General features: G+C 41.8%; 1 protein-coding gene across 1 annotated transcript in view; it reads right to left on the minus strand.

The window, feature by feature from the left end:
- aatkb (apoptosis-associated tyrosine kinase b) overlaps nt 1-15,654 on the minus strand; it is an 89,380-nt gene extending 73,726 nt beyond the window's left edge. Inside the window, 1 exon segment of the mRNA XM_024008757.2 lies at nt 15,017-15,654. Within this exon segment, the coding sequence (XP_023864525.2) occupies nt 15,017-15,110 (94 nt within the window). The 5' untranslated portion in view covers nt 15,111-15,654.
- Between the last annotated feature and the right edge of the window lie 1,168 nt (nt 15,655-16,822).

Consider the following 16,822-nt stretch of genomic DNA (forward strand, 5'->3'; position numbering starts at 1 on the left):
TCCAGCCTTCTCTTTTCCTCTATCCCCTTAATCTCTCTCCAGCCTTCTCTTTTCCTCTATCCCCTTAATCTCTCTCCAGCCTTCTCTTTTCCTCTCTTCATCCCTGTCCACCCCTCCCTCACTTTCTCGCTCTCTTTCTCTCAGATGACCTGATTCATTATTAGACATTAAAGATTTTGATCTTTACAACATTAGAAGCTTATGTTTCACATACACTACATCTCGCAGACTCAAAGATGCAATCCTTTCTGCAGTATGGCATCACATACACGTCCATATGCGGCTCTGGTCTAAAGCAGTCCACTATATAGGGAATAGGTTCCCATAATTAGGGCTCCCGAGTGGCGCAGCGATTGAAGGCACAGTATCTCAGTGCAAGACGCGTTCACTACAGTCCCTGGTTCGAATCCAGGCTGAATCACATCCGGCCGTGATTGGGAGTCCCATAGGGCGGCGCACAATTGGGCCAGCGTTGTCCGGGTTTGACCGGGGTAGGCCGTCATTGTAAATAAGAATTTGTTCTTAACTGACTTGCCTAGTCAAATAAAACAAATAAAAAATAATGTAACTCCACAGGGTGACATCGTCAGTTTATTTCCCCCCCACTTTTTTTTTCTTAACGGAAAATAAGGAAATTAATTGAAGTGGAAAAATAACTATGGAAGTAATTTTACCCACAAGACATTACTAGTGCTGACAAAAAAATTGAAGAGGGAGAGAATGAAAAATGGCGCCGGCAGAAATGGCAGCAGTTTTACGGGCGTCTAACCAAATGTGCTATAATGTGGGGTGTTTTCGCATCATTTGTAACTTATTTTGTACGTAATGTTTCTGCCACTATATCTTACAACAAAAAAGAGCTTCTGGATACCAGGACAGCGATCATTCACCTCGGATAAGACAAAGATTTTTTCTTCAATAAGCAGGACGCACAGGATGTACTTCAGACACCAGACAAGGCCAATATCCCCGTCATTGGCACGAGAAAGAGACGCAAGTACAGAGGACACAGAGCGGGGTGCCTTGTAAGAATCCGCTGACGGCGAGTGGGAAAGCTGCCGTTACCGTCAGTATTACTTGCCAACGTACAATCATTGGACAATAAATTAGACAAGGTATCATTACGAACATCCTACCAACGGGACATCAGAAACTGTAACATCTAATGTTTCATGGAATAGTGGCTGAATGATGACATGGATATTCAGTTAGCGGGATATACGCTGCACCGGCTAGATAGAACAGTAAAACGAGAGGGGGGGGGGAGGTCTGTGCATATTTGTTAACAACAGCTGGTGCACGAAAACAACCAGGTGTGCACGAAATCTATCTTTTCTATTAACATGTTAACTGCGCAACCAGAGGGAAAAAATTTCTAGATCACCTGTACTCCACACACAGAAACGCGTACAAAGTCTCCCTCCGCCCTCCATTTTGGTAAATCTGAACACAATTTCTATCCTCCTTGATTCCTGCTTACAGCAGCAAAAAATAAAAAGCAAGCAGGACAGCACCAGTGACTTGGTCTTTATAAAACTGGTCAGAGTGAAGCAGATGCTAAACTACAAGGACTGTTTTGACTATCACAAGACTGGAACATGTTCGGGGATTCTTCCGATGGCACTGAGAGAGTACACACATCAGTCAGTGAGTCATCGATTAAGTGCACGAGGACGTCACCCCACAGGACTGTACGTACATACCCCAACCAGAGCCAGTGGATTACAGGGCAAACATTTCGCACTGAGCTAAAAGGCAGACCTACTGTTTAGGTGCTGACTTCTAACCCTGAAGCATAGAAGAAATCCTGCTATTTGCCCTCCGAACGAACAACCAAACAGCCAAAAGCGCCAATAGAGGGCTAAGATTGAATCGGACTACACCTGCTCCGACGCTCGTCTTATATGACAGGATTGCAAACCATTACAGACTACAAAGGGAAGCACAGCCACGAGCTTGCCACAGTGACTCGAGCCTACCAGACGAGCTATATCCCTTCTATGCTCGCTTTGAGGCAAGCAAAACTGAGGCATGCATGAGAGCATCAGCTGTTCCGGACGACTGTGTGATCACGCTCTCCGTAGCCGACGTGAGTAAGACCTTTAAACAGGTCAACATTCACAAGGCCGCAGGGTCAGACGGATTACCAGGACGTGTGCTCCGGGCATGTGCTGACCAACTGGCAGGTGTCTTCACTGACATTTTCAACATGTCCCTGATTGAGTCTGTAATGCCTAAAAATAAAGGAGAGCCGCACACTCTAGGAGCTCAGATGCAAGAATATTTAATTTACCATCGTTTCGACAGGCAAGCTGTCTTCATCAGGGTACAAATACCAACATGTTTCAAGCAGACCACCATAGTCCCTGTGCCCAAGAACACTAAGGCAACCTGCCTAAATGACTACAGACACGTGCACTCATATCCGCAGCAATGAAGTGCTTTGAAAGGCTGCTCATGGTTCACATTAACAAGTTATCCCAGAAACCCTAGACCCACTCTAATTTGCATACAGCCCAAACAGATCCACAAATGATGCAATCTCTATTGCACTCCACACTGCCCTTTCCCACCTGGACAAAAGGAACACCGACGTGAGAATGCTATTCATTGACTACAGCTCAGCGTTCAACACCATAGTGCCCACAAAGCTCATCACTAAACTAAGGATCCTGGGACTAAACACCTCCCTCTGCAACTGGATCCTGGACTTCCTGACGACACATCCGCCACGCTGATCCTCAACACTGGAGCCCTTCAGGGGTGCGTGCTCATTCCCATCCTGTACTCCCTGTTCACCCACGACTGCGTGGCCAGGCACGACTCCAACACCATCATTAAGTTTGCAGATGACACAACAGTGGTAGGCATGATCACCGACAACAACGAGACAGCCTATAGGGAGGAGGTCAGAGACTTGGCCAGGTGGTGCCAGAATATCAACCTATCCCTCAACGTAATCAAGACAAAGGAGAGGATTGTGGACTACAAGAAAAGGAGGAGCGAGCACGCCCCCCATTCTCATCGACGGGGCTATAGTGGAGCAGGTTCAAGTTCCTTGGTGTCCACATCACTAGAATGGTCCAACAAACTAGAATGGTCCAAACACACCAAGACAGTCGTGAAGAGTGCACGACAAAGCCTATTCCACCTCAGGAACCTAAAAAGATTTGGCATGGGTCCTCAGATCCTCAAAAGGTTATACAGGTTCTACAGGTTCTACAAAAGGTTCTACGGGATCTACAGCTGCAACCTGACTGGTTGCAACACTGCCTGGTACGGCAACTGCTAAGCCTCCGACCGCAAGGCACTACAGAGGGTAGTGCGTACGGCCCAGTACATCACTGGGGCTAAACTGCCTGCCATCCAGGACCTCTACACCAGGCGGTGTCAGAGGAAGGCCCTAAAAATGTTCATAGACCCCAGCCACCCCAGTCATAGACTATTCTCTCTACTACCGCATGGCAAGCGGTACCGGTGCGCCAAGACTAGGACCAAAAGGCTTCTCAAAAGCTTTTACCCCCAAGCCATAAGACTCCTGAACAGGTAATCAAATGGCTACCCAGACTATTTGCATTGTCCCGCCCCGCCCAACCCCTCTTTACACTGCTGCTACTCTCTGTTTATCATATATGCACAGTCACTTTAACTATACATTCATGTACATACTACCTCAATTGGCCCGACTAACCGGTGCCTCAGCACATTGGCTACATGGACAATCTGCATTGTGTCCCAGCCACCCACCAACCCCTCTTTACGCTACTGCTAATCTCTGTTTATCATATATGCATAGTCACTTTAACCATACCTATATGTACATACTACCTCAATTAGCCCAACTAACCGGTGCCTGTATATAGCCTCACTACTCTTATTGCCTCGCTACTGTATACAGCCTCGCTACTGTTATTTTTCACTGTCTTTTTACTGTTGTTTTTTATTTCTTTACTTATCTATTGTCATGACGTTGCCCTCTTTGGGTACAGAAAGACCCATCCCCCTCTCCCTGCCCCCTACAACTAGGCTGCTGTGGTCAGTGAGGTCGTAAATTCCTAGGGAAGACCCTGCCTCATGGCCACACAGTATAGAGATAGAGTGAAGTTTCATAGAGAACAAATTAATTTCTTCCACCTCACAGAACTTGAGGTCCGAACAACGTTTACGTTCCGGAGAAGGTATAAAAGATCGGTGAAGAATCCAGCTACGAACTGGCCCGTTTGTTACAACTTGGGGAAGCTCATGGGAGACGGTGGGGCCACATTACCATAACGCTGTTTATATAATAGCCTCAGATATGAGGTTTACATCTAATTGTTGTATAAGATGAATGAGTGAGTATGATACTGTTTGTAAAATTGTGTAATGTGATTTTGGACTGTTTAATGAAGGAAACTCCAATTCCCTTTTGAGTTGAACTAAATCAGAGGTCTGCCCATGAACCCAGTTAGGGTCAGGCATCCTGGGACAGCCCCTTTTCTGCAATTCCGAATAAAACCCCAATCTTGAGAATTCCTCAAGTAGACCATGTTTTTCTCCATTACGAGAGAGCAAAGGTTGCAGACCATTGCTGAATCTTTTAACCATACCACGTGGTTAACTTCTTTGGGATAGGGGGGCGCTGTTTTCACTTTGGGAAAAAATCGTGCCCAATTTAAACGGCCTCGTACTCTATTCTAGATCGTACAATATGCATATTATTATTACTATTGGATAGGAAACACTCTCAAGTTTCTAAAACATAATTATATCTGTGAGTAAAACAGAACTCATTTTGCAGCAAACTTCCTTTCAGGAAGTGAAAAATCTGAAATCGAGGCTCTGTTCCAGGGCCTTCCTATTCATTTGCTTGAAATCTATGGATATACATGCACTTCATACGCCTTCCACTAGATGTCAAGAGGCAGTGAGAGGTGGAATGGGGTGTCTAGCTTGATCTGAGGTCGAACAAGAGCTCTTGGAATGACGTGACCCCAAATTTCCTTTGTTCAGCAAGGCACGGGAAGGAACCCTGGATTGCCTTCTGAAAAGCTTTCGGTATAGACGGCTAATATCTCCGGCTTTGATTTTATTTGATACATGTGATAATATCATCGTAAAGTATGTTTTTTCAATATGGTTTTATCAGATTATTGAAKGTTTATRGGGAGTTTTGGRGMTTTCCGTTCTCTGCGTTTGGTGAAGATGGACAGCTTCGRGCCACTTGGCTAGCTTTGGTTGCTAATTCGACAGGAGAAAAGGACATTCTAAAACCAAACAACGATTYTTCTGMACAAAGGACCCCTTGTACAAGATTCTGATGGAAGCTCAGCAAAAGTAGGAACCATTTATGATGTTATTTCGTATTTCTGTGGAAAATGTTTAGTACTATTTTCCGCCCTCATTGCAGGCGCTGTCTCGCTATAACGTAAGCTGTATGTCGTACTAAAGTTATTTTTAGAATTCTAAAACGGCGATTGCATTAAGAACTAGTGTAGCTTTCATTTGCTGTACAACATGTATTTTTTAGTAAAGTTTATGATGAGTTCTTTGATTAGATTAGGTGAGTGTCAGAAATATATCCGGATAATTTTTGCAGTTTGGCTACGTATTCACATTGTAAAACCACGATTTGTACGCTAAATATGCACATTTCGAACAAAACATATACAGTGGGGAGAACAAGTATTTGATACACTGCCGATTTTGCAGGTTTTCACTTACAAAGCATATAGAGGTCTGTAATTTTTTATCATAGGTACACTTCAACTGTGAGAGACGGAATCTAAAACAAAAATCCAGAAAATCACATTGTATGATTTTTTAAGTAATTAATTAGCATTTTATTGCATGACATAATATTTGATACATCAGAAAAGCAGAACTTAATATTTGGTACAGAAACCTTTGTTTGCAATTACAGAGATCATACGTTTCCTGTAGTTCTTGACCAGTTTGTACACACTGCAGCAGGATGTTTGGCCCACTCCTCCTCCATACATACCTTCTCCAGATCCTTCAGGTTTCGGGCTGTCGCTGGCAATACGGACTTTCAGCTCCCTCCAAAGATTTTCTATTGGGTCAGGGCTGGAGACTGGCTAGGCCACTCCGGGACCTTGAGATGCTTCTTACGGAGCCACTCCTTAGTGCCCTGGCTGTGTGTTTCGGGTCATTGTCATGCTGGAAGACCCAGCCATGACCCCATCTTCAATGCTCTTACTTAGGGAAGGAGGTTCTTGGCCAAGATCTCGCGATACATGGCCCACCATCCTCCCCTCAATACGGTGCAGTCGTCCTGTCCCCTTTGCAGAAAAGCATCCCCAAAGAATGATGTTTCCACCTCCATGCTTCACGGTTGGGATGGTGTTTTGGGTTGTACTCATCCTTCTTCTTCTTCCAAACACGGCGAGTGGAGTTTAGACCAAAAACTCAATTTTTGTCTCATCAGACCACATGACCTCTCCCATTCCTCCTCTGGATAATCCAGATGGTCATTGGCAAACTCAGACGGTCCTGGACATGCGCTGGCTTGAGCAGAGGGACCTTGCGTGCACTGCAGGATTTAATCCATGACGGCGTAGTGTGTACTATTGGTTTTCTTTGAGACTGTGGTCCCAGCTCTCTTCAGGTCATTGACCAGGTCCTGCCGTGTAGTTCTGGGCTGATCCCTCACCTTCCTCATGATCATTGATGCCCACGAGGTGAGATCTTGCATGGAGCCCCAGACGAGGGGTGATGACCGTCATCTTGAACTTCTTCCATTTTCTAATAATTGCGCCAACAGTTGTTGCCTTCTCACCAAGCTGCTTGCCTATTGTCCTGTAGCCCATCCCAGCCTTGTGCAGGTCTACAATTTGATCCTTGATGTCCTTACACAGCTCTCTGGTCTGGCCATTGTGGAGAGGTTGGAGTCTGTTTGATTGAGTGTGTGGACAGGTGTCTTTTATACAGGTAACGATCAAACAGGTGCAGTTAATACAGGTAATGAGTGGAGAACAGGAGGGCTTCTCTAAAGAAAAACGAACAGTGTTGTGAGAGCCGGAATCTTACTGGTTGGTAGGATGTCAAATACTTATGTCATGCAATAAAATGCAAATTAATTACTTAAAAATCATACAATGTGATTTTCTGAGTTTGTTTTAGATCCGTCTCTCACAGTTGAATGTACCTATGATAAAAATTACAGACCTCTACATGCTTTGTAAGTAGGAAACCTGCAAAATCGGCAGTGTATCAAATACTTGTTCTCCCCACTGTATGTATTGTGTAATATATGTTATAGGACTGTCATCTGATGAAGTTGTCAAGGTTAGTGAATAAAGTGATATCTGTTGCTGGTTTTATCGCTATCGCTACCTTTGCGTGAATGAATGCGGTTGTGTGGTTGGCTATTGTAGTAAGCTAATATAATGCTATATTGTGTTTTCGCTGTTAAACACTTAAAAAATCTGAAATATTGGCGGATTCACAAGATGTTTGTCTTTCATTTGCTGTACACCATGTATTTTTCGTAAATGTTTTATGATGAGTATTTAGGTATTTCACGTTGGTCTCTGTAATTGTTCTAGCTGCTTTGGTGATATTTGTGATTGTAGCTGCAATGTAAAACTATGATTTATACCTGAAATATGCAAATTTTTTGAACAAAACATCGATTTATTGTTATAACATGTTATAGACTGTCATCTGATGAAGTTGTTTCTTGGTTAGTGACTAATTCTATTCTATTTGGGGTTTTGTGCAAGCTACCGTGCTGTGAAAGAAATGTCTGTGCTTTTTGTATTGGTGGTGAGCTAACATAAATATACGTGGTGTTTGCGCTGTAAACATTAAAAAATCGGACATGTTGGCTGGATTCACAAGATGTGTATCTTTCATTGCTGTATTGGACTTGTTAATGTGTGGAAGTTAAATATTTCAAAAAAATATTTTTTGAATTTCGGTGGAATGTTGGGGGCTAGCGGAACCCCGGGCAGACAGCAGGTTAAAACTCTTAGACTATCGATACCGACAGAATAAGAACAAGTCTTTGATATTAATTACTAGTCTGCAGCTAGGAATTCGGTATCATTGAACGCGAAGAACGACAACCGCCAAAACATCTATTCTACAACAACATGAATGAATGTCGCTCTGAACTATCCACTCTAACCACGACAGAGAGAGAGAGAGAGGACGAAAACTCTCCAACAGAAACTAACTTTCAACAAAGATCCCGACGACACACTGAACGTAAATATATATATTGATTGCAATTATTCCCGAAGTGAGCGTTCATGTGCAAAGGATTAGCATTTCAATTGTTATAATTATCAACCTTGTTCTGTCTAATCTCAGGTGACCCCCACTCCCCCTTTTGTCTAACAAGCCGCCATGCCGGTTTAGCCCACTAGGGCACATTCTCCTATCATTTCTTGTAACCATATTTACTTTGTTTGTTTGTTTATGCATTTCTGTGAATTACTTAGTTAGTAAAAAATAAATGATTTAAGACAATTGATGTATGGATGACTCATAGTGAAGACTGGGTTCGTGCAGATAACCAACAATTGACGACGTTTGGAATGAGACTAACGTGAGGTAAAGTAAATAATTCATTAATTCGAAGACTAATTGATCAGATATAAAATATCTTTAATCTGAATATTTTCCTTGGTGCCCCGACTTCCTAGTTAATGACAGTTACATGATTAATCAGTTTAATCGCGTAATACTAATTACAGAGAATCTTTGATAAAAACTAAAAGTCTTCATTTAATGATGCCAAAGACACAACACTATTGTTCACCTAATACCTATTTTTTACTTTAAAATTGCACCGTTGGTAAGGGCCTGTAAGTAAGCTGTAACCTGTTGCATTCGGCGCACGTGACAAATAAACTTTGATTTGATTTGGAGGGCTAGAGAATGGAGCACATCATTCTTTCATTAGCCCTCTGCCAGTACCAGACGAGGGAGGAAGGGAAGGGGCTGAACGAGCCTGGGGATTTACACAATTCAATAAACACACTAAGATAGTGAAATAGAGAGTTCCGCAATTCATAACTGTATATGGAGGAGCAGAGAATGAAATAATGTACTGTCCAAAACAACTGAAACTTATTTTCACTTATTGTCATTTATTTTCAGATCTCCAGAGAAAGATGGCCAATATAGGCCATATACTGCACTTCAGACAGGCAACAAGACAAACAATGACAGAACAGGCTAACTAGCACCTCCTGCTAACATTATTGTCCACAGCTGAACAACCATGGACCAAATTAATTCACATGTCATCAACAAAGCCACAGCCACTTGGAATTGTGAGCTCCAAGAGGAAGCAAGGTTTCTTGAAAAGGCTCAACAAATCTTATCTAACAAAGTGAATATTTGTCAAATCCGTCATGATTTATGTGTTGTAACAGGCCCACAATGTGGTTACTTCAGTCTGCATACAGAAATTGGTGGTGGTAGTCAAAATAATGTTTAACTGTAATACAGTTGATTGGTGACGATGACATGAACATGTGTTGGGGTTGACATCCATACTAGCATTATACTCAGAGTTTTACCTCAACATAGTGTGAAAAACACATATAAACAATAGCCTAAATGTAGGCTAATTTTGCTGGGGGGCAATGAGGAAATGTGTGATCTTTCCCCAGCAGCACTTTCCCACACGTGTTTCCATGACAATCCCATTGTTTTGGTCGACTTCGATCGATCCATACTCCGAGTCGAAAAATCTAACAAAAACCAATCATTCCTTTAATTTACAGTGTTAAATAACACTAATATGTGAGAACAATATTTTTAAGAATAAACTTTTGCACTATAACATTTTTGGGGGTGGAAATCTGTTGCAGCTCAAGTCGACTACAAAATCCACAATGCAATGCTCTCTCTATGGGCTGGCTGGCTGGCTAGCTAGCTAGGTAGCAAGCAAACAAAGCTACACACAGTAATACCAAAGACAATATCAGCATGTAAAGTAGCTACAGTTGAAGTTGGAAGGTTAGATACACTTAGGTTGGAGTCATTAAAACTCGTTTTTCAACCACTCCACAAATTTCTTGTTAACAAACTATAATTTTGGCAAGGCGGTTAGGACATCTACTTTGTGCATGACAAGTAATTTTTCCAACAATTGTTGACAGACAGATTATTTCACATATAATTCACTGTATCACAATTCCAGTGGGTCAGAAGTTTACATACACTAAGTTGACTGTGTCTTTAACTTGTTATGGCTGCAGGGGGCGTATTGAATAACTGGAAAGAGGTGCCCATTTTCAAACGGCCTCGTACTCAATTCTTGCTTGTACAATATGCATATTATTATTACTATTGGATAGAAAACACTCTCTAGTTTCTAAAACCGTTTGAATTATTTCTCTAAGTGAAACAGAACTCTTTTTACAGKCCATTTCCTATCCGGAAGTGAGATTTCCAAAAGCGAMGTCTCTCTTCAAGAGCTTGTCTATAAAAGGGCATGTCACTTAGGACTGTAGAAACACGTCATACACCTTCCCCTGGGTGTCATGCGGAAGTGAGAGCAGAAATGACTTGATTATCTCGTTCTGGGATTGAATACAACCTCTTGGAGTGAGAAGTGCGCCATAAAATTTTTGGGGAAGGCGCGAAGTTGGACCTGGAGTCGCCTCCTGGAAAACCGTCGTTATAGGTGAATATGATCTCCGGCTTCGATTTTATTTGATACATGTCACAATATCATCCTAAAGTATGTTTTTTCAATATAGTTTAATTATATTATTGAAATTTATTCGGGACTTTAGACGTGATGCTTTGGAGGAATTTGTTCAAGGAGAGGTTAGCGCCGCACGGCCAGTGTGCTTGCTAATTCAAGAGGGAAATAGTTRGTTCTGGATCCAAACAAAGACGGTTCTGAAGAAAGGACCCCTTGTACAACATTCTGATGGAAGATCAACAAAGATAAGGACCCAATTTGGGATGCGATTTCATATATCTGTCGAACTGTGCTATCGCTACCGTTTGTCTAGAATCAATGCTGCTGTGTGTTAGCTATTGTAGTAAGCTAATATAACGATATATTGTGTTTTCGCTGTAAAACACTTCAAAAATCGGAAATATTGGCTGTATTCACAAGATCTTTGTCTTTCATTAGCTATCCACCATATATTTTTCTGAAATGTTTTATGATGAGTAATTAGGTAGTTGACGTTGGTGTCTGTATTTTCTCTGGCTACTCCCGTGCGATTTCTGACTGTAGCTATGATGGTAGCAGTAATGTAAAACTGATTTATAGCTAAAATATGCAAATTTTTCGAACAAAACATAGATTTATTGTGTAACATGTTATAGGACTGTCATCTGAGGGAGTTTTTTCTAGGTTATTTAGGTTGGTTCTAGGTTAGTTAGGTTAGCTTTGTGCATGCTACTTGCATGCTACCGTTGCTGTGAAAAATGTCTGTCTGTCTTTTGTATTTGGTGGTGAGCTAACATAAATATATGTGGTGTTTTCGCTGTAAAACATTTTAAAAATCGGAAATATTGGCTGTATTCACAAGATCTTTGTCTTTCATTTGCTATCCACCATATATTTTTCTGAAATGTTTTATGATGTGTAATTAGGTAGTTGACGTTGGTGTCTGTATTTTCTCTGGCTACTCCCGTGCGATTTCTGACTGTAGCTATGATGGTAGCAGTAATGTAAAACTGATTTATAGCTAAAATATGCAAATTTTTTGAACAAAACATAGATTTATTGTGTAACATGTTATAGGACTGTCATCTGAGGGAGTTTTTTCTAGGTTATTTAGGTTGGTTCTAGGTTAGTTAGGTTGGCTTGTGCATGCTACCTGCATCCTACTTGTGCTGTGAAAAATGTCTGTCCTCTTTTTTATTTGGTGGTGAACTAACATAAATATATGTGGTGTTTTCTCTGTAAAACATTTTAAAAATCGGACATGTTGGCTGGATTCACAAGATGTTTATCTTTCAAATGCTGTATTGGACTTGTTAATGTGTGAAAGTTAAATATTTAAAAAAAATAGATTTTGAATTTCGCGCCCTGCACTTGAGCTGGATGTTGTCATAGGTGTACCGGCGTCGGGCTTGCAGCCATAACAGGTTTTAAACAGCTTGGAAAATCCAGAAAATTATGTCATGGCTTTAGAAGCTTCTGATAGGCTAATTGACATCATTTGAGTCAATTGGAGGTGTACCTGTGGATGTATTTCAAGGCCTACCTTCAAACTCAGTGCCTCTTTGCTCGACATCATGGGAAAATCTAAATAACTCAGCCAAGACCTCAGAAAATCAAATTGTAGACCTCCACAAGTCTGTTTCATCCTTGGGAGCAATTTACAAACGCCTGAAGGTACCACGTTCATCTGTAAAGACAATAGTACGCAAGTATAAACACCATGGGACCACGCAGCCATCATACCGCTTAGGAAGGAGAAACGTTCTGTCTCCTAGAGATGAACGTACTTTGGTGCGAAAAGTGCAAATCAATCCCAGAACAACAGCAAAGGACCTTGTGAAGATGCCGAAGGAAACAGGTACAAAAGTATATATATCTACAGTAAAACGAGTCTTATATCAACATAACCTGAAAGGCCGCTCAGCAAGGAAGACGCCACTGCTCCAAAACCGCCATAAAAAAAAACAGAGTACCGTTTGCAACTGCACATGGGGACAAAGATCGTACTTTTTGGCGAAATGTCCTCTGGTCTGATGAAACAAAAATATAACTGTTTGACCAAAATGACCATTGTTATGTTTGGAGGAAAAAAGGGGATGCTTGCAAGCCGAAGAACACCATGCCAACCGTGAAGCACGGTTTTGCCAAATGTGTGGCAAAATGGCTTAAGAACAACAAAGTCAAGGTATTGGAATGGCCATCACAAAGCCCTGACCTCAATCCTATAGAAGATTTGTGGGCAGAACTGACAAAGCGTGTGCGAGCAGGAGGAATGGGCTTGTGGAAGGCTACCCGAAACGTTTGACCCAAGTTAAACAATTTAAAGGCAATGCTACCAAATACTAATTGAGTGTATGTAAACTTCTGACCCACTGGGAATGTGATGAAAGAAATAAAAGCCGAAATAAATCATTCTCTCTACTAATATTCTGACATTTCACATTCTTAAAATAATGTGGTGATCCTAACTGACCTAAGACAGGGACATTTTACTAGGATTAAATGTTAGAAATTGTGAAAAACTGAGTTTAAATGTATTTGGCTAAGGTGTATGTAAACTTCTGACTTCAACTGTATTTAGCTGTAAAATCAACCAAACAAACTGCACTATCAATTTAGGAGTCTACAATCTCACCCTGTTCAACCTGCAGAACAATGTGCCTCACAGAGTGGAGTCTGACATTCGCAACTGCAGATATACTTTTGAGGAGATGGGAAACATTGCCCATGCTATGTCAATGGGCCGGGCAGTGCATTCTGGGCGATTCTTGGACAAGGAGCTCTCCTTCAGTGAATGGGAGTCTATTGGGCGCTAGCTCGAACACCCAAAATTAGCATGAATTTGGTCAACAAGAAGAACAACATTACAAATATTTTCAGAGATGTGAGATAATTAACTTGCTATCTGTAATATCGTACAGCTTTTGAATCGTGACACTATGTACTTTCGAGGAAAATAGGCACGTTTTGACACATACACTGACTTTGAGAAGGGATTGCATGATGATTTGCTTAGCAACCATGTGATGCGGCATGACTGCGTGAATACGATTGGTCGACAGTCTGCTGGGTGGGGCGTTATACGTTCCTTCATTCATTGGATTCCTATCTCCTTTCTATAATATCTCTGGCAACGGCACCATACAATGCACCCTGGACTAAAGAGGCTGACAAATAGGAAAAATGTGCTAGAACCTACGTTAAATTGCACATTTCTCGAGGTAGGAATATCGCAAAAATATGATCAACGGCTCATTCGAGAGAAGACATCTTCCCGAGTTATGACATCGGCCAGTATTGAAATCTGACATGTATGAAAGACCTTTTCAAGATCTAAAATTCGTATTCCTATTAACTTCCAGTGTAGTGAGAGAGACTTTATCACAGTGGTACGTAATACCAGCCAGATGTCTGTCTGCTTGAATGCCAATAACTCAGATACACATGAAAACATGAAATGACCCAGGGAATTGATAGAACATCCCTCAGATATGAACAAAAACAATATAACATTCCAAATTGGTGAACCTTCCCTTTAAATTCGAGTATGCATTCCATTGACCCCTTTACCGCATCTAGTTATGGGAAGAAACTCACTGGAGCCATACCAACAGCAGCACTTCCTTCCTTGAGAAAAAAACCTGTCTACAGTCCTGCAGGTACCAAGCATTCACTTGTCTCTCGTGACAGTTTCAAGATTCGAGATGATTTGGTTCTGGGTGGTGAGACTTTCTTGAACTTAAATACACTTACAGGTGAATCAGTATAAGAGTGCAATCTATGGTGTTGTCATTCATTCATTCATTCATTCATTCATTCTTTTAAACTCCTGATTTTCCTCTTTCTGATCTGACTGGATCTACAGACAGTACACCCTCCAATATGCTTCTTGCAGAAAATCCCTCTGTAGGCTACCTTACCTTTCACCTTCATCTCCTACCTCTAATGCTTTAACCTAGCAGGGAAGTCTAAGGATTGAACGGGATAAATCACTGGCTTTTAGGAGTGCCCAGGCCTGCCAGTACTTTGCAGAAGGTTAAAAGATGAATACTATGAGATATTAGGCTACTGTCACAGTTGAATGGCCAATCCTACTAAGTAGGTTCACCCACAGGTGCAAGGGAAGGCTCTCTCTCTCTCACACACACACACATGCACACAAATGACTGTCAGTCTGCCACCTTTATAATTGAACCGCTACAATGTATTTAGCCTACTAATGCATGCTTTTGTGGACCTGACAGTGGTAAATGTAATAAACATGATGACACGATTATCTTTCTGAGCTAGACAAACATTACTTACAAAGACACTTGGTATTCTAATTCCATCAAGTAATGGAATGTCGGCATTTCAGTTAGAACTCACCTAAATTGAAATGGGAACTGAGGGCAAACCCGGGGACGAAGAATGATGAAGACATGATGACCATCAGCAGAATCGCCAACATCTTCCTCGCCATGGGGGAGTTACTGGTGTTGCAGAGACACTATTGCAGGTAGCTTCTAATCAAAGAAATGGTAGAGAGAAAAGCTGCATTTTTGCCCATTCAAACCCGTTCTTTGCGTTTCAAAGCGCTCCTCCATATTTTGCCAGGCATAAAATAACAATCGGATTTAGAAGCAGATGTTGACAGAATGAATCAGCCTCTCCAGTGCAATTTACCGTTTTCCTATTGCCATCCAATTGTGGAGAATGTGTAGAGATTGTCGCTGCAAAGTGCCACCGCCACAGTGAGTGCGGTTACGGGATACCGCACAGTATTTAAATTGATGCTATTCCCTGTGGTCTCTGCTGCTGCAGCAAACCGCGGACAGGTCCAGTGTATCATCCCATATATAGATTAACTCGTCCGAATGCGATGTCCTTTGATGATGATATCAACAACAATGGCTCAACTATGAATCAATCACTCATTCGCCTAAAAGTAATACCAGCTTCTCATAGGTGTTGCACTAATAGCGCGAGCACAGAGCGGGAGATGTCTGTGTGCTGACAGCGAGAGCGCCATCTTGCTTGCTAATGTTGCGTTCCCAAATATAATTTCTGACTGAGCTGGTGTTTCACTCTGCTCCAAAGACTGCAGGGGAGGGGGTGATGCTCTATAGCTGGGCCACTATAGCCTATTTGCGGGTGAGCAATTGAGCAAGATCAGTTTATCACGATGAACCAGCGTTATGCTTTAATATCTCACTAATCAAAATTAGTTAGGGTTTGAGTAGCCTGCCCTGGCTATAACTGTCACAATTCATCAAATCATCAGTGGCGATTTTAGCATGTAAATCTTGGTGGGTCAAAAAAATCTATGTTTTAGATTCATGCCAGCAAAGCCACAACACAACACTAAACAGTACATTAATTGCACTATAACAGTGACAAACGGTGCCCAAACTGTTAGGGCCTAGATAAAGTTGTCCCAAAAGAAGAGCTTTCTTTTAACCTGGAGGGAATCTTACCACTGCTAAACCTATCTATCAGGGGAGCCCTGTCTGGCAGCAAAACAGGTCATTCAGCCTCTTACTGCTTTAAAAAAAAACATAGTTGAAATGGCTGACTTGCTTAAACAAATTAGGTATCTGCTGACAATTGAGATGTACAAATTATGGCATCAGGGGACGACGAGCAGATAAGAGGCAATCCGTAATTTCAATTAAGACATGAATGACCCAGCTAGGGCAGTCAATATAACTATTTGTTCAGCACTTTTGAAATGTTATGCAACATAATTCCGAACATGGGCCATCCTTACAGTATTCTCCCTGTATACCAAGTCAAAACCATAGGATAAATAAAGGGGGCATTTAAGCAGACAATGAAAGCACTTACAATATTCAATGATTACATTTCTCTGAAACAGGCTATAGGCTACATGTGCACCACCAAGTCGGAACAGTAGGCAAGTTTTGGGGACCAAAAGGGACCAAATTATTAGGGTGAGGCACATGGGCTGCTATACACTTACATAGTCTACTCTTAGATTTGGCTGTGACGTAGTGTTCCCATGAGTGACAGAATACTGAGCCAATCATGGCATAACTAGAGAGCATTACTCAATCACGGCGTAACTAGAGATCATTACCAACCCCTACGCTCCATATTTTCCCCTGGCTGCCCCACCACCACAGAAAGCACTGAGCTAGGCTGAAACACCTGCATTTTGGAGCTGCCTTACTC

The sequence above is a fragment of the Salvelinus sp. IW2-2015 genome, linkage group LG18 (genome assembly GCF_002910315.2).
Source record: "Salvelinus sp. IW2-2015 linkage group LG18, ASM291031v2, whole genome shotgun sequence".
Classification (NCBI taxonomy): domain Eukaryota; kingdom Metazoa; phylum Chordata; class Actinopteri; order Salmoniformes; family Salmonidae; genus Salvelinus; species Salvelinus sp. IW2-2015.